At 38.8% G+C, this 25098-nt stretch overlaps 2 protein-coding genes across 4 annotated transcripts in view; one reads left to right on the forward strand and one right to left on the reverse strand.

Annotated features, from left to right (window-relative positions):
* Positions 1-25098, reverse strand: part of LOC131688028 (uncharacterized) — a 338374-nt gene that overhangs the window by 227827 nt on the left and 85449 nt on the right. The gene's annotated exons all lie outside the window — the stretch shown is intronic.
* The window catches only part of LOC131688029 (uncharacterized), a 104940-nt gene that overhangs the window by 43432 nt on the left and 36410 nt on the right, over positions 1-25098 (forward strand). The window contains exon 2 of one of the 2 annotated variants that reach the window (XM_058972156.1): positions 4576-5018. The exons of the other annotated variant lie outside the window; for it this stretch is intronic. Coding sequence (XP_058828139.1) covers positions 4982-5018 — 37 coding nt within the window. The 5' untranslated portion in view covers positions 4576-4981. The remainder of the gene's footprint in view (positions 1-4575; positions 5019-25098) is intronic. 2 annotated transcript variants of the gene reach the window in all.

Consider the following 25098-nt stretch of genomic DNA (forward strand, 5'->3'; position numbering starts at 1 on the left):
AAGTCAATTGAGCTAACACCTTCCTAAATCCGTGAACCAAGTTATTTGCATGAATGTTTAAATACATGCAAACATCTTTTTTCTGTAAATCACTACCAGCTAGTGGGAGATAGGAAGGTTAACACACACACACACAGTGAACCAAAACAAAGATGTTATACACTACCAGTTAAAAGTTTAAGTTCACCCTACAATGTTAATGCAATATTCAAAAGGCTATGGTTTTCTTCATTTATTGTTATAAATCATTATTATTTATAATTATTTTTCGATCCATTTCTCTACGATAGACACATTAAATATGTGGTTTTTTCACTTTACAATAATGAGATGATAATTCGAATTAGGTCAATTTGAATTGATATTTTTTCGACAGTTACGATTAATTTTTTTTACTTACCTTTGAATAAAGAAAACTTTAAAAATCAATTTGGAATATAGTTTTTGAATTTAGAGCTCTCGTAGCACTAAGACGTTACACGTATTATGTACTCGACGCATCAAAAGAATACAACAAGATTGTTTGTGATCTACGCGTCACCCAAAGGCGTCAAAACCCCTCCTGCACTCTGACCAGTAGCGTGTAGCAACATGATATAGTGAAGACGCACGTGCTTGACAAAGTCTACTGAAAAACCAACTCAATTATGTAAAATTCAAAAAAAAAAAGAAAGTGAGCTTAAACTTTTGACTGGTAGGTCATTCGCATTTCGCAAGAACAATATATGTTTCGAACTATGATGTGTTACATTCTTTTCCTGAATTCTGTGCGGATTGGTTAAATGTTAACAAATATAATAGTGACTACAAATGGGGACTTCTGATTAGATTGGATAATACTAACGGAGTGTTTGAAATGTACGGCATATTGTGGAATATTTAATAATTAGAAAATTACTTCTAACCTCGACTATAATCAAATTAGACAGGCCTTTCAGTCATTGGGAAGAAATTAGTATCCCCCTTTAGAGGGGGGGGGGGAGATAAGGGTTTCAACGTAGAACAAAACACTTTTTGCATTTCCGGCGGGCTTAAATTTTTTTTGCGCTGTTTCAGACAGGAATATCACCACTGCACTAGGAACCTGCTCCCATGTCGTAACAGGTGACTAACGACATGCTAGGACTTCGTAGGTATTGCTCCGTACCGAAGACAGCCTGAACGGACCTTAAGGTTTTGCAGCATAGCCTTTATCCATTCTGTATTGAGAGAATCTTTGACGTATAGTCACCTTTTCTGATTCGCTATTCCCAATTGTTTACCAATATTGTAGGTTTCTTCTGGCGGTTGTATAATAGCCGTAAAGAATGAAGTCTAATTCTACACTTCTTCCACGCCAAGGTATAACTTTCAAAGCTTTGGTTTAAATACCGTATTTAAAAAACAAACTTTCATGTAGGAAATTTATTGAATTGGCCTAAGATGAAGCTGTCGAATCGCACAAAAAGTTTGTTGTGTGGTAAACTATAGATGTATCAAAATAAGCCAGTTTTCCAATAAATCTGGAGCCGTCTACCGACAAATCTACATTGACAAATACCTCCAAAAGTGACTTCTTGAGGTCTCATGAAGGTCTGTCACTAGCTTTGTACTACTTTTGCACTTCTAAAGAGTTTATAAGAAGCAATACTCGCGGAAGAATTGTTATTAAAATGCCTTTCGAGCGGCATTAACATTTCTACTGGATGTCACACACCTGAAAACTTTGATGTAAAATAAAAAGACAAAGCACGTGAGTACTTAGCTAAATCATAATTTCTACCAAGATATATCCTGATTCATTTCCCTACCTACTAACACCAATCCTATCCTGCACTTGAGATTTTTTATGTTACTGCTTCTCAAGAACGAAGTAAGCAAGCTGATATTTATTTAAGCGGAATCCAATAACTGTAAGCCGCGTTACAATCGAAATAGTGTGACATCGAAACTAATAAGATAAATAAGGGCTCGTTTACCCTATTATTGTCGCTTTCCATATTCAGGTTTCTCACTATTAAGAGCCTAATGCACATTTTAGGCAAATAAAAAAATCATTTTTTTTAATTCTGTTGTGCTGGGTACCGTTAAACAAAATTTTTATAATGCGGCTGTATTACAAAGTACTTATGTGAATATTATATAACACCTATGTAAATTTTTAATCAACGGAGTTATAATCTTCGCTCTACAACGTAATTTTTTCGTAGCTTGTGGTGAACGTGACTCGCTCACTTGAAAAATATGGAGCAAAAACGAACGTTTAACGTTTTTCAGTGATTTAACAGTGATTTACCGTTTAAGGTTTCGTAAAAAAGTGGTTCAGTATTGGTGACGATTTTCCCCAAAAAATCAGGTATTGAGATTTTTCTATTGTTTTTGCCCAAGGTTTTGTAATAATGGTTCCAACCAAAATCCTTTCATCAATCTAGCTATTGTGAGTCCAACGGTATTCGAAATGTGTTGTGAGATAACTTTTAGAAAAAGTCGATATCGAAATAATCACGTTGAGGTAGCGAGTTATCAAGAGCTGCTATTTCTGTTCTAGTTTTCGGGTCGCATTGCAAATTTGAATGTAATACGTTCGCTTTACCTTTGATTTGATTTGACTTTCGAAATTTCTCGCAATGGTGTTGTCTTATTCTAATTTGATCGATAGTGTGCCTCAACGCACTGTTAGATGGATTAAAAGCGTTTTTAACAAAGTACACTCAGGTTTTTCTTTACGCGGGGGATACAGGCCGTGTAAATGAAAACCGCGTAAATTATAAAAACCGCATAAATGAAAACCGAGTAAATTCAAAAATCCGCGTAAATAACTGCGTATAAAATACCGCGCAAAAACCGCGTAAAAATTCTGAATGTTCTCGATTTTTCGGTCTTTTTAACAGTAAGTGCATTATTAACATTATAAAATGAGATTTTTTAATACATTTTTATTTCAGTCTGTCCACAATTAAACTATCTAAAAAACGGTGTTTACTGGCATACATAGCATTTATAGTTTTTTTGAAATCGTGCACGGAGTTTTGAAAAAAGTAGTTTTCGAAAAAATGGGCTTTAAATTTGGTGCTAGCAAAAAAATCAAATTAAAACAAACTTACAGGCTTGATATGTTAATCAGCTAAACTTTGGAACTTTTGCAAGAATATTTTCTGATAACAATTCTAACAATTGAAGTAAAAACTATCGATTTTTTTAATCTAAATGATTAGGAGACCCCTTAAACGTGATCCTGGATACAATGTGAATGAACGCTTTAAAATTTCCCGGAATTCCTGGCTGTAGCAGCTGAAATTCGTCTATTGTCAGATCATTAGTAATGCAGTGTGGTAACGGATGCATTGAAGAAAAATGTTAAATTTCCATGTATTGCATACCGTTTTGGAATTCTGTGAATTTTGTCACTTCGTAAGTCAGGGTTATTTGTGGTTCAAAATCATGTCGTGGCTATTTTGCCCGTTCCGTCAACCGATTCAACCACTTATCTTTAATCATACTTCGAAACATGCCTTTGGAGCATGTGTTTACATTTGGTTTACTTATTTGGAAGGTACCATCATGGTGGCCCTGGTAACAGTAAAATCAAAGGCTACACCCCTCCAGCAACAAACCATCCAATGATGGGAACTGTACTGGGCCTAACTCTCAGCTTATATTTTCCAAAAGGTCGTCGTCTCTCTTCAACTACCAGTGCAAACAATCTTCTGAGTGCTTAACTGGTTCAAATCACCAATTAACTTGGACCACCTTAGTGGTAAACCGTGTTTCCACAATGCAACAAACGACGGTGAATACTACCTGCCACCATGTAGCAGGCACGCAAAATCCTGCTGCTCGCATCTCACGAGAAATGTTTGCAGAAACGCTTCTACGGTGCATCCATTAATGACAAGGACCACCTTGATGAATGCGGGTGGCTCATGCAATGTCCGTTTGCAGATCCTATAGCAACCAGTGAAGTAAATTGAGCAATAACAGAACCAGCCTTTATTGAACAACAAATAGTCTTCCAATATTAAAAAATGTGCGGAATACCACGTTTTGTCGACGATTCATTTGAAACTACCAGCTCGACAAACATAACAGTTGACTATGGATTGATTATGATAACAAAGGATTAATTTTGCAATAGAAAATATATTTCATTTTGATGTTTATTTCAATATAGCAGTTAGTATCATGGGTGTCTGTATAAATATGAGGTATTTATAAGGTGCAAGATGATTTTTAAACCATATCACATATTGTGCATAACATTAAAATATGAAGTCAAATGATGTGACGACAGCATTTGTTATAGAAGACACAATAATTCCCCAATCTAATGGCTTCCTTTGTCGTTTCATTTTTCCCGTCACATCAGCAGTAAAACATAATGACACGTCGTACGTATTTATATTCCAGTGCACATGATTCTTCAGCAAATATAAATTTTGGAAATTGAAACAATTTTGTGTGCCATAATTAAATTATTAAAAGCTTGTGTCCCAGCGTGGCAATTTGCACACACTATCCGCGCTTGCAAAATAGTTATTCCCGACGTTGTACGCCGCTGGCTAAATCAACATCCCCTTCTGCTTGTTGTTATTCCAGAACGTTTCACTTCGACAAACCGCATCCCCTGACAGCAGCGGCTTCGGAAAACATCGACTGTGGCAGTTTGTTGAAAAGTTACATGTGCTGCTATTACCATCACAACCATCCACAGCCAGCAACAACGACTCCCGCGGCAATAGAAGATCTGCCACCGTTCACTGGAACCGCGCATCCCGAAACCACATGCGGCAGTTTCCCATATCTATCCCGCAACGAGCTGCATAGTAGAACCCAGTGCAATTTGTACCGAATAGGAAGTAACTCGTTATTAAAACTATAAGAACGGGATTGCTGTTGCGCTAAATATCCATCAGGAGTCTCCGGTTACAGCACAAATTCGCGGTAGGCGAAAGAAGAGAATAGCGAAATTTTACTGCAGGTTGCTAAATACGATACATTTGCGATGAACACCAAATATGCCGGAGCAACGATGCTCAAATGTAAGTGCACCAAATTATTATATCGAACAATGGACAGCAAAGTTTTAACTATGTTTGCTAGCAACTTTCCTTTGCAAATACTAACCTCGTTTCACTCGCATCTTTCCGTGCACCGCAAAACTTTTGCTAATTGTATGCTTACCGTACTCACAATGGTATTTTGCTTTCGGTTTCACAGAAACGTGAGCCACTATCGGCCTACCCGATCAAAATGCAGTAACATAATTATAACAGAATGCTATTTTTGTAACGAATTGTGTTATGAATCACGTCCCGTTACTAAGTAAAATAAAAACAGTAAATAACAATTATCAACGGGTGATGTTGTTTTGACAGACCTTTGTTATAATAACCTGGGCAGATAAACTTTCTAATGTTATAGAGTGTCTCAATGGTACATTACTCTGTCTAGCCCTTAAGGTTGAACAGAGAAAGTGCAAAAATCGAAAACGAAAAAAGCAGTTTTTTCCGTGTGTTAGATCTTCATAAAAATCAATCTGCAGTATTGTAACAACATTCTGCATAAGCTGATTGATTTTTATACACGGTGTGGAAAAAACTGCTTTTTTTCGTTTTCGATTTTTGCCCATTCTCTGTCCAACCTTAATTTCCCTACATGTTTACTGACGCGTTCATCTTTCTCAAACTACTATAAAGTCACAGTTTACACATAATTTTAATGTTACATTGCGAAAACAACATTAGGTCATAAATTTGATATTTCATACAGATCGGGATGAAAATATCTATATGAGAACAGTATAAGAACTTACAGCGATTAGAAGACGATTTCAATTATTTTTATGTGTCAATTTACAAAAGACTAATCATCACGGAAAAAATCCGTTCATAAATTCATGAACAAAAGGTAACGAATTCGTGAACTGAACGATTTACGAAAACCGTGATCAAGTTCCTGGAATTATGAATAATAAACCTCGTATTCATGAAACTATGTATGTTTTCTAAAACCAGTTCGCCCCGAATATATATATGGCGTTACTTTAGAATGTTTGGTTGGGTTACTGTTGTTGTTCTCTGGACATGTTTAGTTTTTGTTATGATTCTTGTTCATGATTTGGGAATACACAGCCAAAACGTTGATCATGATTTCAAGAGCTTATTAGCAATTTTTGTAAATTCTCATGACGTTAGCGGGATTAATGTTCATGATTTCAAGATCTTAGTCGCGATGTACGTACCCAAGTAGCACGCTTTGTTACTGTATAGTATTTGTAACTCCCTTGGTAACAACTATGTTATGGAAAAAGCGCACATTGTTTGTATGTTGTGCAACATGTTCCTAATTACAGCAAAATTATGAAAACAGAAGCTGTGCCATTTGTCGAGCACTGGGTAGTTGTTCAGTTCTGTTTTAGGGTGGAATGGCAAACAAAGAGGCATTTGCAACTTGTTAGACTGTTTGTGCAAGTTAGCAAAGTTTTTGATTAGTTTCACAACTGTTATTGATGTTTGCATACTTAAGACTATTGGCCAACTCTATAGTTACATAGTTGTACAACCAGTTTAAAAACCCGTGGAAATTCTTTTCAAATAAATCCAACAATAAAAAATATTGTGTAGCAGTTGTGCAACATTTAAAACTTTCAACAAGTTGCAATTGCTACTTGGGTAATTTCTATTCACGTTATCGTGATATTTTAGTCCAAAGTAGAGTGATTCATGTTCAAGATTTAAGAATCTTTATCATGATTTTAAATATTTTTGTCACGAGTTATGTGATTTGTGTTCACGATTTCATGATCTTAGTCGCGATTTTTGTAACTTATGTTCGTGTCATCGTGATATTTTAGTCTTGAATAGAGCAATTCATGTTCATGATTTCAGGATCTTAGTCACGATTTTAGATATTTTTATTACTAGTTGTGTGACTTGTGTTCATGATTTCAGAATCTTAGCCACGATTTTCGTAATTTTTGTTCACGTTATCATGATATTTTATTTTAGAGCTTACTTTCAAAGAGTAATGTAACTAATGTTCACAATGAACCTTATCAAATGAATAACGATGTTCGAGGTCCTAATAGTTTTTTTTATCTACTGCTCGTACTTATTACTGGCCGCTAGTAGCTGGATAAGTGCATGGAACAAAAATGATTCCACGAATAATACTCCAAATTTTGTGAAAGAGTTAACGTAAAAGTATCATTACCATGTTGCATAAAATTATAAAGGATTAGGAATATCTTCTAAATATCACAATCACGCAAATAGATTCTAGATAGATCGTAAATCATGTACTAGGAATCATGAACCAGTTCACGAATACATGAATATTTTATGATTTTGTTATCTTTTTCACGAAAACGAATGATAAGTTGTAACTATTATACTAGGTATCACGAATCAGAAACGGTAAAAATTCATCTTTTTATTGGAAACACCGAGATAAGGTGAATTTTTACCGTTTCTTCATTCTCACCCTTCTGGTCATTCTTTCTCTGTTTGTTTTCCAGTGAACACATTCATAAAAATCCCTAAGAAAGGAAAAAACAAAGACTCACGTCAAAACAAGGAATGTATAAATTCCATCCACGACTGGATTTGTCGTTAGCATCTGCCGATAGGCTTTGAGGCAGACATCAACATGCCCTCTCCATAGCTTCTACCCACTGCCAAAATCTGGCGGCGACTGAGTCAGATAGGGGGCAAACAGTGATAATAAATACTCAAGCCTTGAGCGCAGTTCACTGGACCTAAACATAGATAACGAGAGAGATTTGGCCCGATCGATGAGAGGAAGAGGTGACGATCTGCTTATAGGAGACATTGGGGGTCGATAGGTCAATTGGGAGAAATTGGAGGCTGCGGCGGTGATCACGAAACTGTTGGGAACATGTGATGGCATCATCACAGTTGCTCGATGGCGGAGTCGTTAACGCACCCAACTAGAGATTGGGAGATCGCAGGTTCGATTCCTGCTTGAGGACATATCTTTTCTCGGTGTTTCCAATAAAAAAGATGAATTTTCACCGTTTCTTCATTCTCACCGTTCCGGTCATTCTTTCGATGTCTGTTTTCCAGTGAACACGTTCATAAAAATACATGAATAATATTTCATGATCTCGTGAACTATTTTTTTATTCAATTTGTTTATTTGATAAGGAAGATTTGCGTTAGCTTAAAGGTGCCAATCTTGGTTTGTTTTACATTTCAAGTTACTTAAAACTAGAGGATTACATATTGATTTTTTTCAATTAAACTAAGGAGAATTTATAGCTATACATTAGGGTGGGGCATTTTTATATGGAAAAACGTAATCATAACCTAATCAACCGAGCACAGCAATTTTTTGGTTCCATTTGGGGTCTAAAACAACTGTGCAAAATTTGGGGTCGATTGGATTTGACCCGGCGTAGCGCATTGCGTTTGAAATTTGTATGGAAATTAGTATGGGAAAACCTACTTTTTTGAATTTTCAATTTTGCAGACTTCAATTCTTCCTGCAGTATGCCAACAATTAGATAGAAGTATGGTCCAGGATATACTGAACAACTTTGCCGAAGGATGCATGGTGCTAGAATGTCTCTACAACAAGTTATAGCTGTTCAAAGTTCGATAGATCGAATTAATTGCCAAAAATCATTTTTTTGCCAACACTGCAGGTGTACCAATGATATTTCATATAGCATACCAAAAGAACATCATATACTTTAGATTTCCACATTGGTATGTTTGGATGAATTATTCAAAAGCCTTAGCTCAATTTCATGGGTGTAGGTAATTTCGCAATAGGGCGCAGTGTGGTAAGGGGGGGGGGGGGGGGTCAGACTTCAACATATACAAATTCTAACTGAAAAAACTGAAATCCTGTCGAGTTGAAATGTTCAGATGAATTATTTTAAAACATTTGCACAATGTCCTATGCATACTAGTAACGATGAAACGAAACATACTGTATCCCTCTGCATTGACTTTATATCAATGTAAGTAAAGTTGCAGATTGAATCAACTGATGTCGAGTTGATAAGTCAGAGGAATGCATTGATTATATTTCAGTTTAATACGCACTACGATTTGATATGATGCTCTTTTCGATGTTGTTCGATCACCTGAAGTAAAAATTGCTGTTGAATTGGGGCTCTTGTGGATTGTGTAAATGTTGTAAAATAATTCATCTGAACATTCCAACTCGATAAGATTTCAGTTATTTCAGTTCAAATTTTCATATTTAAAAGTCTGTCCCCCCTCTCCCCTCACTACGTCCTATTGTTAAACTACCTATGCCCATGAAATTGAGCTAAGGCTTTTGAATAATTCATCCAAACATACCAATGTGGTAAATCTAAAGTATATGATATTATTTTGGTGTGCTATATGAAATGTCATTGGTACACCCGCAGTGTTGAAAAAAAAAGATTTTTGGCAATTAATGCGATCTATCGAACTTTGAACAGCTATAACTTGTTGTAGAGACATTCTAGCACCATGCATCCTTCGGCAAAGTTGTTCAGTATATCCTGGACTACACTGCTAACTAATTGTTGGCATACTGTAGGAAGAATTGTAGTCTGTAAAATTGAAAATGCAAAAAAGTAGGTTTTCCCATACTAATTTCCATACAAATTTCAAACGCAATGCGCTACGCCGGGTCAAGTCCAATCAACCCCAAATTTTGCACAGTTGTTTGGGACCCCAAATGGAACCAAAAAAGTGCTGTGCTGAAAAAGCGGTCATTTTGCCCCACCCTACTATACATATACACAAGGGGGTAAAATAATTTTCGTAAGATTAGGGGGGTCATTTAGTTTTTATGGCAATATCGTTTGACATTTTTAGCAGGAAGATTATTGAAGCAAATAATTTTTAACTAAAGGGGACAATTTTTATAACTATCTTAAAACTAGGAATAACTAGAGAGCGTGATTTAATTTTGTAAAGATTCGGGGAGATTAATTAGAGTTATTCTTTGTGGTAGTAGAGTTGGGTATTTTCAATGAGATTATATAATATAATAGTTAGAACTAGAAGAGACAGAAGGGGGGGGGGAGGTAAGGAGTGATACTTCTGGGTATAAGAGTCAGGGGAGGGAGGGTGGACAAAGATGGCAGGGAAGAAAGTTATTAACTTTCAGTTGCAGGCATTGGGAGATCAACGGCATAGGATGTAGACTCGGATGGCCTTCATCAAGAAGAATTATGTACAGGGAGGCCGAGTGTTCTTCCTTGAGTTGGCAGGGGTTCCTCCAGACGGCTCAGATGCAGATCGGAAAGAGTTCGAGTTGCGCATGTGATGTTCGTACTGTAGGTCCCGTGTTTGTTGGCTCATTCGACAGAGATTTTTTGTGTCTCCTTGGAGTCCCATCAAACCTTCGTGGGTACAGGTGGAAGAGAGGGTTTCTGAGAATGATAGGAAATAAGAGGGGGCAGTTAAATTTTTATACTAATGGTTTTTACGAAGCTATATATAAAGGACATACAGAGGACATCGCGGCGCAGTCGACAGTGGGCGCAAAAATATAGTTTCACCGATCGAGCTAAGAATTTGCACAGTTGTTCTAGGACCCAAATGGTACCTAAAAAGTTGCTCGGAGCTGGAATCAATTTTTTGTCCCACCCTAGTGTCCATAAGCCAAGACCTGGCGAAACTGTACTCGGTGCACGCCCAGACCATATGTTCGATATCGTGATAGCGGTCGCCACAAGCGCAGATACCACTTTCCACGAGCCCAATACGCCGGAGATGTGCATCGAGCGTATAATAGTTTGCCATGAGTCGGGACATCACACGAATGAATTCACGACCCACATCCATCCCCTTCAACCAAAGTTTCGTCGATACCTTAGGGACTATCGAATGTAGCCACCTTCCTAGCTCCCCATTACTCCACGAGGTTCGTCAACTTTCGAGGGTTCTCTGATGAGTAATACTGAAAAATTCGTGGAAGCAAATTGGTCTTTCAAAAACGTCACCTTCTAGGGCACCCGCCTTAGCTAAGGAGTCCGCCTTCTCATTGCCCGGAATGGAGCAATGAGAAGGGACCCACACCAAGGTAATCTGGAAAGATTTATCAGATAAAGCACTCGGTTGTTCCCGTATTTTCCCCAAAAAATGCGAGGAGTGCTTTCCATATTTCATCGAGCGAATAGCGTCAATAGAACTCAGACGATGAAGTAATGGTCTGCGGGTAATGTGTCAATGACTCCAAGGGTATACTGAATAGCAGCTAGTTCTGCGAGGTAAACTGAAGCGGGGTCACTGAGTTTGTAGGAGGCGGTGAACTTTTGATTGAAAATACCGAAGCCAGTGGACCCTTCGAGGTTTGATCCGTCAGTATAACACATCTTAAAACAGTCGACTTCTCGGAATTTATTATAAAAAATGTTTGGAACCACTTGTGGGCGTATGTGGTCCGGAATTCCACTAATCTCGTCTTTCATGGATGTGTCGAAGAAAACAGTAGATTCAGAAGTATTTATGAAATGCACACGGTTGGGATTGTAAGAAGAAGGGTTAATATTCTGCGCCATGTAGTCAAAGTACAGGGACATAAAATGGGTCTGAAAATTGAGCTCAACAAGCCTTTCGAAATTTTCAATCACCACCGGCTTCAAGATATCGCATCGAATTAGCAATCGATATGAGAGTTCCCAAAATCGATTTTTCAACGGGAGAACAGCATTTCGAGACTCATCGTATGGGTCGACTGCATGCACTCTAAGGCGATACGCAAACAACGATACTGAATTCTTTCGAGTTTGATGAATTGTATGTTCGCGGCGGAGCGAAAGCAGAAGCATCCGTATTCCATTACCGACAGTATCGATGTTTGATGGAACCTAATTAGGTCTCCTGGATGGGCACCCCACCACGTTCCGGTTATTGTACGAAGAAAGTTAATCCATTGGTGTCATTTCTGTTTCAGTTACCGAATATGACATCCCCATGTACCTTTCGAGTCGAACCAGACCCCTAGATATTTTACTGTGAATATCTGAGCGATAGTTTGACCCATTAATAGAAGCTGTAGTTGTGTTGGTTCACGCTTCCTAGAAAATACAACTAGCTCAGTTTTCTCCGTGGAGAATTCGATACCCAGCTTAATAGCCCAAGCAGACAAATTGTCCAAGGTATTCTGTAATGGTCCTTGTAGATCGACAGCTTTGGGTCCCGTAACAGACACCACGCCATCGTCTGCAAGTTGCCTTAACGTGCAGGAATTGTCAAGACATTCATCAATGTCGTTAACATAGAAATTGTATAACAGGGGGCTGAGACATGAGCCCTGGGGAAGGCCCATGTGCTTTTCCGACAACAAGTTTAGTAAAAAGTTGTTTAAAGTCGCTGAAAGACCATGCTGGTGCAGCTTCTCTGAAAGAATGTTGATAGAAACTGAATCAAAAGCCCCCTTTATATCTAGGAACACTGATGCCATCTGCTCTTTGCTAGCATAGGCCATTTGAATTTCGGTTGAGAGCAACGCAAGACAATCGTTCGTCCCTTAGCCTTTGCGAAAGCCAAATTGTGTATCTGACAGTAAGCCATTTGCTTCGACCCAATTGTCGAGGCGGGATAGGATCATTTTCTCGAACAACTTCCGAATACAGGATAGCATTGCGATCGGTCGATACGAATTGTGGTCGGAGGCTGGTTTTCCTGGTTTTTGGATGGCGATGGCCTTCACTTGCCTCCAATCATGTGGGACAATGTTAGCCTCAAGAAACTTATTAAATAAGTTCAACAAGCGTCTCTTGGCGGAGTCTGGCAGATTCTTCAACAAGTTGAATTTGATTCTGTCTGGCCCTGGAGCTTTATTGTTACACGACAAGAGAACAAGAAAAAGGTGTTTCGTTCGCGTTATCGTGAGGGGACGCGGCGCGGTAGATCTTCTGTGCCGGGGCAAAATCCGGACAAACCATCTTGGCGAAATCGAATATCCAACGGTTTGAATATTCCACGCATTCATTTCGGTTTCGCATACGTCGGGCTGTTTCCCAAAGAGTGCTCATCGATGTTTCCCTCGTTAATCCGTCGACGGACCGGCGCCAATAACCGCGAAATATTGATTGATTCCAATGGTCTTGAGCTGTTGGTGATCGAGACTACGATCGGCAGATGGTCGCTACCGTGGGGATCAGGGATTACCTTCCACGCGCAATCTAACTGTAGCGAGGTCGAGCAAAGGGATAAATCTAATGTACTTGGGCGCGCTGGTGGGGGAGGGATCTGTGTCATTTCACCCTTGTTTAGAATTGTCATATTGAAGTTGTCGCAAATATTGTGAATTAAAGAAGAACGGTTGTCATCATAAAAGCAACCCCATTCCGTACCGTGAGAGTTCAAATCTCCTAAAACAAGTCGCGGTGCAGGCAGGGATTCTATGATGTCATATAGCCGGCGGTGTCCCATCGCGGTGTTGGGGGGAATATATATACGGAAGCTATGCAAAGATCTTTGCCTTTGATTGTTACATGACAAGCGACAATTTCAATGCCTGGTATTGAGGGAAGGTTAATTCTGTAGAAGGAATAGCACTTTTTGATCCCCAAAAGTACTCCTCCGTAGGGGGTATCTCGATTCAAGCGAGTAGTATTAAAATCGTGGATGTTAAGGTTTATATCGGAAGTTAACCAAGTTTCACATAAAGCAAATGCATCGCATCTCAAGCTATTTATTAAAAATTTGAAAGAATCTATTTTTGGGATGATACTTCTGCAATTCCACTGTAGAACAGTGATCAAATCCGTGACCTCGTTCAATGCAATCGCTGAAAGGAGGGGCCATTTCGCAATCAACTGTTTTAAAAATGTTTTTTACTGTAGGTAGAAGAGTTAACAACAGACTTTTAATAGGATCAGTTATATTGAAAGTTTTTATTATCCAGTCCACAATGTCCGAGAGTTTGATAATTCCAGTGCCGCGATTATTCTCGAACTGAAACAGAGGAACACTTGGGATTTTTGATGTTCCGGGAAGTGCTGGGAACTCCTTCTCTGAGTTTAATCCTCCGAGACCAGGAGCTACTTGCTTCGGATTGGTTGCAACACTTCCAAGAGAAGTCACTTTCGGAGCCCCGTCTAGGGACACCTTCTGGCCTTTACAAGGAACTTTAGGAGAGGAAATGTTCTTCCTCTTCCTATAACTTCTAGGCACCCTAGTAGATGTTACCTCTTGTGGTTCATCAGTCTCGCCCTCGTTAGGAGACAAGTGAGCATAGATGTTTGTTGAGGTTGGTGGCGTAGCTTTCTTTAGCATTTCTGCGAAAGAACGTTCGGATCTTCCCGCACGGGAACGTTTTAGTTTATCCCCGCGTAGTTTGTACGCGGGACATGCCGAGATATCATGCAGAATCTCTGCACAGTAAGGATACTTCTCTTTATTCTTACTGCACGAATCATCCAGATGATTCTCACCGCATTTTCCACAGCGGGCCTTATTGCTACAATGGGTGGCTGTGTGACCCAATTGTTTACACTTTGTGCAATTCATGACCCGCGGCACAAATAGACGCACTGGCAGACGAACCTTGTGCAAGAGGACGTAATTTGGCAAAGCGGTACCAGCTAAGGTCACCCGATAAGAGTTTGATTGGGGGTACGTTTTTGAACCATCCCCCGCAACAACTACTGAGGTCTTTTGAAATCTGTAATAGATTCAACGATTTTTGTTTTGGGCCGAAAGAAGACCACAAAGGGACCGGTCGAGAGCTCTGGATATTGTTTGGGTCGGGGGAGAGCCTTGGGAGTCGATTCGACCTCCATTTGGCCGTCCGGGGAGGGAGCCATCGACACCGTCGATGCACGGGGTTAGCACCCGCGCAGACGGGAATAAGCCGTAAAAGTGTCAAAAGAGGTAGATTTTACTTAGGGGCCATACACTAATTACGTAAGGGCATATGGGGGGAGGGGGAGTTTCAAAATATCTTACAAATTCTTATCTGAGGGAGAGGGAGGGTTTGTCCTTTCTTACGTAATATCATAAAAAAAGTTTAAAAAATTAAATCCATAAGGAAAACATTCCTTTTAATAAGAAAAGGGAACTATTTTCATTTGTACCATATAATCCTTGTGAATGTCTTCTTGACTGTCGAGCTTCTATTATGAGGAGTTTTTCGGCTAATCAGTCATAAATTAGACAGCGAAAACAACAATATTGCTTTTTGCTTTTGCTTCCAACGTTTCAATGGATTTATTCCACCTTTATCACGGATTAAAAACTTTGTGTTTTCTTACATTACACTTTACAAGAAAACACAAAGTTTTTAATCCTTGATAAAGGTGGAATAAATCCATTGAAACGTTGGAAGTAAAAGCAATATTGTTGTTTTCGCTGTCTAATTTATGACTGATTAGCCGAAAAACTCCTCATAACATATAATCCTTGTATATCAAACAATATAAGTAATTTTTTGGCTCTTGGTTGTACATTGTTCTGTTCGGGAACTGGAGTCACAATATGCCTTACAAGTTAAGAAGTGTTGATACCCTTCGTGTTGTTAGACCGACTTTGTTCTTTTCAAACGTTCGATTCAAACCCGCAAGGTATCTGGAAAATGTTCTAACATGCGATTGTCAAAGATCTTGAATGTCGAATATTTCAAGAGTGTGAACTGTATTTTAATTCAAGAAAATTCTAAGATGATTTACTCAGAGCTATGCGTACGATAAGCGTCACAGCTGGAACTCAGAATAAATTCATGCCAGAAGAGGTGATAAACTCTTTTAAATTCTACATCACAAGAAAATAGATTCAAAGGAAATGGAATATAGCAAAGCGGATCATGTGGACCAAATTGGAGTTACTGAATATCTGACAACAGTTATTCTTTCTACTGGGCGAGATTGGCATGCAATTAAAATTCTGCAGATGATTACAGTTAAATTTTGTCATGAGTTTTCTAGTAATAATTCTATACATATCGTTTTCGCTATCTTATTATTTGATGAATTAACAATTCGATTTTTTAATTACGATAATCATGATAAGATCTTATGTAGGGGGAGGGGGAGCTCATCAAAATCTTACGAATTCTTATCTGGGGGGGGAGGGGGAGGTTGAAAAGCTGTCAAAAAGCCTTACGTAATTAGTGTACGGCCCCTTATCTGTAAATTTGTTTCCCACCACGCACCAGTCCAGCTTATAGCTGGCTATTCAATCCTCACTACGCGAACAAAAGGCTGAAGACGGCCTAACGGTTAACACACGCACAAAAGAAGAAAAAAGTCCAAAACCTCGAGAGGTAGAGAATGTGCAAGAAAACCTTGAACGGGGATTAGTCGATTCTTTATCTAATACTGACGGACTGGAAAAAAAAACACTTCCTTCTCGATAGACCGCTCGTAAACGAATGATTTCGTGAACTATTTTGCGAGCACGGATATTGGATCGTGACTAATATATTAGGGATCAGGAATTAGTTCACGACGATTGAACGGATTCATGAATAAAATTCCGAAGTTTATGAACTGTTGAATTGGTACTTACTTCACTGGTGGTCCTTAACCAAATTACCACTGCCGAAAGGATTTAGTCGCTTCAAGCAATTACAGCAAGTAAGTTTTCCAACTACCTACATCTGTGTAGAGATTGTCTTATTGACATGTGTATAAGCGTGTGCATATAATTGCAACCCCGTGTCAAATAAACGATTGTAAACCAAATGTTTGCAATGCTAATTGAATTTATTATCATTGTCATTATTTTGAATAGAGTGCAGTTTATGAATTCGCAAGCAAAAGAAAAAGCGAAGTTACTCCACCCGACGTCAAATAAATCTCGTTGACTGTAAGATTTATCTCAACTGGATTATTTATATCACCTAGCAGTAAATTTTCCTTATACATAGCCTAGCATGACGCAACAGAAAACGACCTCACTCATTATGGGTGGATGATGCAGTGCAATATTTTCTCACAATAGTAGAACATTCACCGCACACCTGGCCATGCGCTTGTGTTCGACAAAAGGAAGGGAATGTTGTATATTTGTGGGAAAAACACAGGCGGTCGTCATAGGAATTACGTATGCTAGAGTTTCTAGTACTGAAGGCAAAATCTAAAATAAGGAATGATTTTAAAAAACATTAAAAAAAACTCAAGACATTTTAAAGCGTTACCCTGGGGTAAGTTGGCGGGTTTTCCGCGTCACATATTTTTGTCTCTAAAAACGAAGACAATGCACCAAAAATTTTAATAAAATTGAGAGATGTTGCCATTTCATGTCACGTGATCCATTTTGCAAGATTTACCTGCATCAACGTGGCAAAAATTGGAAACTGAATATACCGCCAACTAGTCCCGGTCTCCCCTATAACATTTGTTTTGGTTCAACTGTTTGACCGGCGACACATAGCTCATCAGGTTCGCGGCTGGCGAGCCATTGTGTGTAGGTGCAAAGTTTGCTAAGCATGTAATAGACATTCCCACAATTAAAACGAACTTAACCAGCCATGAAATAATAGTTTTAAAAAATGTCAAAGGCACAATTGCACCACTAGGTAGATTATTTTTTTTTCAATTCATTTATTTGATAAGGTAGGCTTGCGATAGCTCACTGCAGAGAAGCCGAGGCTTAAGGTTCAAGTTACTTAGGAAAAATTGTGTTCAGCTTTGCCACCGGATTATCCATTTCAACCTTTTCAAAACTCTAAAAGACTAATATCAGCCGATTTATTAGATCACAACGATTCAAATCATACAAAATAGCTGCTGGAAAAACTATCGGTTTCGCTAAATGGTGCTTTTGAAAAAGTGGCTGTGATTTTTTGTCACACTACCACACCGTACTAGGGCACGCAACACAACCACAGACACTTTTTCAAAAGCACCATTCAACTAAGCCGATAGTTTTTCCAGCAGGTATTTTGCATGAATTGAATCGTGATGATCTAATAAATCGACTGATATTCTTCTTTTAGAGTTTTGGAAAGGTTTAAATGGATAATGTGGTGGCAAAGCCGAACACAATTTTTCCTACGCACACTACCAAGCCTTGAGGTAACTTGAGCCTTAACTCGTCGCTGTAAAACATCTTGTTGCAGTCGACCTCTCGAAATTTACTATGAAAGATGCTTGGTGATCCCGGACGTATGAGATCCGGGATTGTACGAATCTCGTCTTTCATAGATGTGTCGAATAATACAGTTGAATCAGAAGCATGAGGGAGATTGACACGGTTGGGATAATATAAAGCAGGATTGATATTTTATGCAAAATAATCGAAATACAAGGACATAAACCGGGTTTGAGAATCGCGCTCGACAAGCCTCACGAAATTTGCAATTACTAACGGGTTCAAGATATCGCATCGGATGAGCTTTCGATTTGAGAGGTCCCAAAATCGATTTTTCAGCTAAACTCATCGTTTGAATCGAGTGCATGCAACCCAAAGCAATACGCATACAACAATTTTGAATTCGCTCTAGTTTGATGAAATGTATGTTCGCAGCGGAGCGGAAACAGAAGCTCCCGTACTCCACCGCCGACAACATCGTTGTTTGGTACAGTCTGATCAGGTCTCCTGAGTGGGCAAACCGGTTATGTACGTTGAAAGTTGATCCTTTGTTGGCACTTCTGTTTCAGATACCTAATATGACAGGATTCTTTAGAGTTGAAACAGGCCCCGAGATATTTGAAAGTTGAAACCTGAGCAATAGTTTGACCCATTAATTAAGTTGTAGTTCGCTGGTTCATTCTTCCTTGAAAATATGACTAACTCAGTTTTCTCAGTGGAGAACTCGATACCCAGCTGGAGGGCTCTTGCAGATCGACGGCTTTAGGGCCTGCAATAGAGACCACGTCATCTGAAAGCTGTCTTAGCGTACATAAATTGACAAGACATTCGTCCAGGTCCTTCATGTAAAAGTCGTAGAGAAGGGGGTTAAGACATGAGCCCTAGATAAGACCCACGTAGCTAATTGCCATGCGAAATATGCATTTGTTTGTCAGACAACAAGTAAAGTTGTTTAAAGTCTACACTAGTACAGAAAGAATTTTTAAAGAAACTGAATCTAAACCCCCCTTAATATCCAAGAAAACTGATGCCAAGAAAACTGATGGTAGTATCGGGGCGGAATTCGGACAAACCTTCTAGGCGAAATCGAATATTCAACGGTTTGAATGTTCCACACTCTCGTTAGTACTGTTTCCGATTCGTAAGCGCCAGGCCGTGCCCCAAAGAGTACTCATCGATGTTGGTATGTTTCTTGGCTTTCGTGATACTCTTCATTCGCGTTTCTAACATCGCGTACTGTGGATAGCTAGTGGGTAACCCGTTGTCTTGGAAGATCTTATACGCGGCGGCCTTCTCCGCGTACACGTCTGAGCACTCTTGGTCCCATCATGGATTGGGAAGAAGCGCGCGAGTGTTCGTGTCTAGTACGCATTTATCGCGTATCGAGAATCGAGCCAGCTAGAAACCCCGTACTGTTCCTCCGAAGGAAACTCCTGTGTGATCCGATTTTTCCGGATATTGCAGGCACTTAGCTCTTCCAATCAATATTTCGTGTTAGGTCATACAAAATATTGATTGTATTCGGTGGGCCAGAACCGTTAGCAATATTAATTACGATTAGCAGATGGTTGTGCAGTGGAGATCAGAGACTACCTTCCACTTCTAACCGCAGCGATGTCGAGCAGAGTCATAAGTCTAAGGCACTCGGACACACTGGAGAGGTAGGAATCCGTGTCGTTTCACCCGTGTTCAAAATGCTCATATTTAAGTTGTCGCAAAGTTCATGGAGTGAGGTAGATCGATTATCGTGATGAAGGCAACCCCACGCCGTACCGTGGGAGTTGAAATCACCTAAAACTAGCATCGGTGAGGAGAGGAGTTCCGCAATATCGGAAAACCGTCGGTGGCTAACTGAGGCTCTAGGGTGGATGTAAGTGGAAGCAATGCAAAGCTCTTTGCCTTTAATTCTGGTTTGGCAAGCGACAACACCAATGCCTGGTATCGAGAGAAGGTCGATTCCATTGAAAGAGTAGCACTTTTGATCCCCAAAAGTCCCAATCCCAAGATGTGTTTACTGCGGGAAGAAAGCTTGTCAAGATGTTTTTAAGATGGTCGAAAATATTCAATGCTTTTATAATACTGTTCACAATGTCAGAGAAATTTATTAAGCCAGCGCTGGTTTTTCTGTAGTTAAGATATGGGACACTCGGGGTTTTTGATGTCCCTGGAAGTGATGGGAATTCCTTTTCCGATCTCAGATTTCTGAGCTTGTACAACGAAGCTTTGGAGATGAAATGTTTCTCCTTCTTCTATTGCTTCTAGACACAGCGCAGAAGATGTTCCCTCCTGGGGTTCATCACAGTCGCCTTTGTCAGTAGACATGTAAGTATAGATATTAGTAGGTTACGATGGTGTAGCAAAGGTCACCCGATAGGAATCTAAGTTGACATATGTCCTCTTTCCGTCACCTGCGACTGATACTGAATGCAAACGTTTGCACTCCAGTATCTTCACTGGCTGAAGCGTGAGGTTTTTAAAACAACCAACCTCATGTGTTAGCAGGTCCCCGCAATTCAACCTCGAATCGGAGACTACACCGCAAACTTCAACCGAGCTAGCTGGTATATACACTCTGTGCTCCTTTGTAAAGAGCCCAAATGAAATGGATGATGGAATCAAATGGGGACATTTGATGCCATTTCGAAAAGCAAGATGGTAGCTTTCGGTTAGCACTAAACAGTGAAAATCATCATCAATAAGGATGTGACTTGTCGTTGTAAAGAGGGTGGACAGCAAATTGGTTAATGGCGCCATTTTAAATCCCAATATTGGTATCCTTTGATCACAAATCAGTCTCATAAAGATAAGGAATCCCATAGAAAACGGGACAAATATGCGATCATAAGTAGTATAGAAGGCTGAACACCCAATAAATTGAAACAAAAATGTAATGTAATATAAACAATATAATCAAATAGAAAATTAAATTCTAAGAAAAATAAATATTACTACAGAAGCAAGTCACACGCATTGTCCTGACCAGTATTATTTCGCGAAACATCCTACGCGTTACAAAAAAAATCAAAACTGGTCAGTAACCAGTTTTAGAGTCACAAACACTGCTGCATACAAGTTTAAAAAAGATGAATAAATAAAATTTGGTAAAGTAATTAAAAAATATTTACAATGTACCAGCCCTGATTGTGTGTAGACATAATTTAATCATTAACCATGTATCGGCACCAGATATATCTGAAGGAGACGCGATGTAATTCATATTACAACAATCCACATTCTGAATTTTCACTCAAAGTCAAACCAGTCAAACTGACACCGTCAGCTTCGCAAACGATAAACAAACAAAAATCTGCAAGCATTGTCACTTTTCTGTTCGCAGTGTTGTGTGGGCAGAGGGACATAGCTACCACATTGAAGATAATGGTTTGGCACGGTGACAGCTTAAAACTATTAAGTGAAAAACGACATCGCGGCGGCGGCATCGACAAAAGTCAGCGGGGTGGAAAAATAAAACTTTAAATGAATCAACCAAATCCCTAATGACACCGAACCAACCTGCTACGGAGCAATGCCAGTAGATGGCGTTGGTGATCTGAGCGCACTGCACAATACGTGTTTTTGCCGCATTCGGGTTCGAATTCGATGTCATCCAGAAACGAGGGAAGCGAGAATCCAGATTAAAAGTTTGTTCACGCTCGCGGAATAAAGTTGCTGAAAACTAAAGTTTTCGACTTTCAAACAACGCACTATTCTCGACATTGTTGCGTAATCTGTTTCATTTTGCTGTTGCTACACCTGCCAAAACTTTGAAATGATTTCGTTTCAGCACAGAAAGTAGAATCAAACTATTGTGCTGGGGAAGCATGAGAAAATAATTGATCACGTTTCTGCAAATAGATTAGTGCACCCTTTCTCTCTATGCGGGATGCAATTTGTGTCACTTTCATTGAGAAAGGAAGATAAATCGGTTCTTTAGTTTCTATCCGCTTAGTAGAGGATCGTCTACAAACACCGTAGTCGTTACTATTCATGCAGTAGTCATAAACTGGTAAACTTATTCTTCCAATGTCTTCTTACTGAATTGCTTGGTATATTTATAAGATTTTAGTCTGAGGTTGGTTCGTCTTTTTTCAAAATCGAAAAATATGGAATTGAGCAATCATAGGGACACCAGTCGAGCTTCTATTTGACAGGCTTTTGTTAATCTCTTACAGGCATGTGACCGAATCACCGAATTCAGGACTCTAGATGCAAATTATTGAAATTTAAATACGATACTACAATATTTGTTATACATCAAAAACTTATAACGAGTCGTCCTTGCTTTAATTATAATTTAATATGTTTCTCGCACCAAGCAACCATTTTTGTTGGTCCAGGTGTTTGCGTTTCGACTTCGTCTCTTCAGAACCACGGCACTCGACTACTGCACCGAGTTGACGCTAAGTCCAAAATTGGAAACACACTAAACGAATTCTAACTTACGATGTCCCGTAAGTGAAGAGGTTCTGTTTGCTGATGAGACCTACTGAAATCGAACCTTGTTTTCCTTGAACCATTTTTGTGACTGACCCTTTTCTATTAACCATAAATCGCTGACTCATGTGAATGTTTTCAACCACGGTTAGACTTATACACTAGAATGATTTTGTTTAGAACATAACTTATCCCTTCGAAAACATATTTTTTTAAACTGATTTGATATAAATAATTTACTATAATTCAAACATCAAAAGACTTCATCATTTTCTAATGGGAAGAATTAGGGAAATGGTAAGGTTAGGGATAAGGAAAATAACGACACATTCTTCACTCCCAAGAGAATAAAAGACACTTCTCGATACGCGGATATATCAACACCTCCGATGGGATATTGAAATATCAGAACAACACCCCGCAGAGATATTGTCATTCAACTACGGCTTAAACTTAAAGCTCTTTATCAAACTGGGTTAGGAACAATAGCATATCTTTGAGATTCAGCTCTCTGTACATAGGTTCATCCAGCACAGGACGAGCCAAAAATCCGGATACGCAATTGCATTACTGCAGGGTAGTTACAGAATGTAAAAAAAAGTTTATCCACCCCCACCACAAAGTCAGTATTCTTTCAATATTCTCTATTAAATCGTTCAAAGGTACATTTTTATTTGCATCTTTTATTGTTGTACTAGCATAAACAATAAAACATGCAGATAAAAGAGTACCTTTGAACGATTTTGTCAAGAATATTGAACAAATACTGATTTAGTGACGGGAGTAGATAAGCTTTTTTTATATACTGTACATATCAAATGATATGAAGTTCCGTAATCGAATTCACAAAGATCACATGAATAATACTCAGCACTCTGAATAGTTGCCATATGACAATCGAGTTTGCAATGGCCAGTCAGTAAACTAACTAAAAGAATACCGCAGTTGTGCTTGGAAAATGCAGCATATTCTTTGACTTTTTGGGACTCACCTCCGGCCGAAAAGTTTTTGATTGAACGCAAGTTTACAACCTACGTCAATGCTGCAACCCAAGAGCGAATCTTGTGCTTTATCCAACTTATCGACAGTGGTAGAACTAGTTCTGGACCATGGAAGTCAGTCATATTAATTTACAGTAATACCGGAATAAAAGGGTACCCATAAAAGGTAGATAGCATTTCAAATTCTAAGTTCGTCGATTTGAGTTCAACATGAGATTACTAATTTCGTTCTCGAATCTGTCGAATTAAGGGGTTGCATACCTTTTCTTTAAATATAATTTTTTTTATTACTTTATCTGCAAGTAAACTCCTTGAGAATATTTTACCAAATTTTTATTGAGATCCGAAAATAGGTCGACAGTTACAGCGCTTCCAAACGCACTTCGTCTACTAAGAGCAGTGGTAACTTGAAATTTTAAATTCGCTTATCGCGAAATATCGTTATTACAAAAATGTTTTTTCCGTGATTCTGATTGCAGAAAAAACACTCGGTTCATTTTTTTTTCAATTGATCGTAACTAATTTTTCTCGTACATTAACGATTCTTTTTTCATGCATCAGTTTTTGTTTTGCAGATGAGAATTTTTTAATGCAATTTTTACAGCTTAAAACTGTGATTTTTTAGGAAAAATGTTCCCGAATGCAGGGAAAAATTATATTTATTCAACCAATTATCAAGGTATGAGGAATACTTATATACTAATGGAAGTTTTGGGATTTAGTTGATCTATTGGTCTTCAATCGTGATCATCGCAAGCCCCTTAAATAAAAATGGGGTTTCACGGAAAAATCTATAACTCAGTCAATTATCAATACATTTTGATAAACTTCTGCTTATTTATTACACTAAAAAAATACTACCAAAATACTATAAGTTTGATGTCATGAAATCCTTGCTTTATGCCTTTACGTAAATTCAAACTTTTTTGACATTTTCCTCACAAAAAGGTATGTAACCCCTTAATGGCTTTCAAGACAGCCAGCAAAAATAATTTATTTTACTGAAAATTCTCTGTTGAAGCACCGATTGTGCGTCACACAGAATCGCATAGATTTCTCCTTAGAATACGGTACTGTATCTACCAAGCGAATGAGATTGGTTTAATCTCATTTTACGACAATAAACACCAGCTCCGGCTCGGCTCTTCAAGAAAGAACCGGCAGTATAACAAACTACGTATTCTTAAAGTTGTCGCTCCATCCAGCCAGATAGCCATTCCCCGCAAGGAGGAATTCCCACAATGAAAGTTTTAAAAGTAAAACTACGTGTAAGCGTAAGGTCACTGCAGTAACAAGTGTGTACTCATCCCAAGTAACCATTTGGAGCCACAGTCTTGTGTGGCTAGTTGCACGATGTATTGGGTTACTGTTCCAGAGTGTAGTAACCTTTAGACGGTATGCAGTTTTTCAGAAACACATATAGTGGGTTTATGTTCAAGAGTGACTCTAGAGCAGCTATGGGTGCCATCAAGACCATCATCTGAAGATGGTTTAACTTTGATTTGGTTGTCATGTCATGCCACCAAACAAGAATTGCGCCCATGTGCCAGTATTGGTCTAGCAATTGTTGTGTAGCTCCACTGAACGTACTTGACTCTGCAAGATTCGTCGAAAGCCCGTCTGCATTAGCCGAAGGCAATATAAGATTTCTTGATTCTGAAATCGTTGGGAAC

Source organism: Topomyia yanbarensis, chromosome 3, assembly GCF_030247195.1.
Source record: "Topomyia yanbarensis strain Yona2022 chromosome 3, ASM3024719v1, whole genome shotgun sequence".
Taxonomy (NCBI): domain Eukaryota; kingdom Metazoa; phylum Arthropoda; class Insecta; order Diptera; family Culicidae; genus Topomyia; species Topomyia yanbarensis.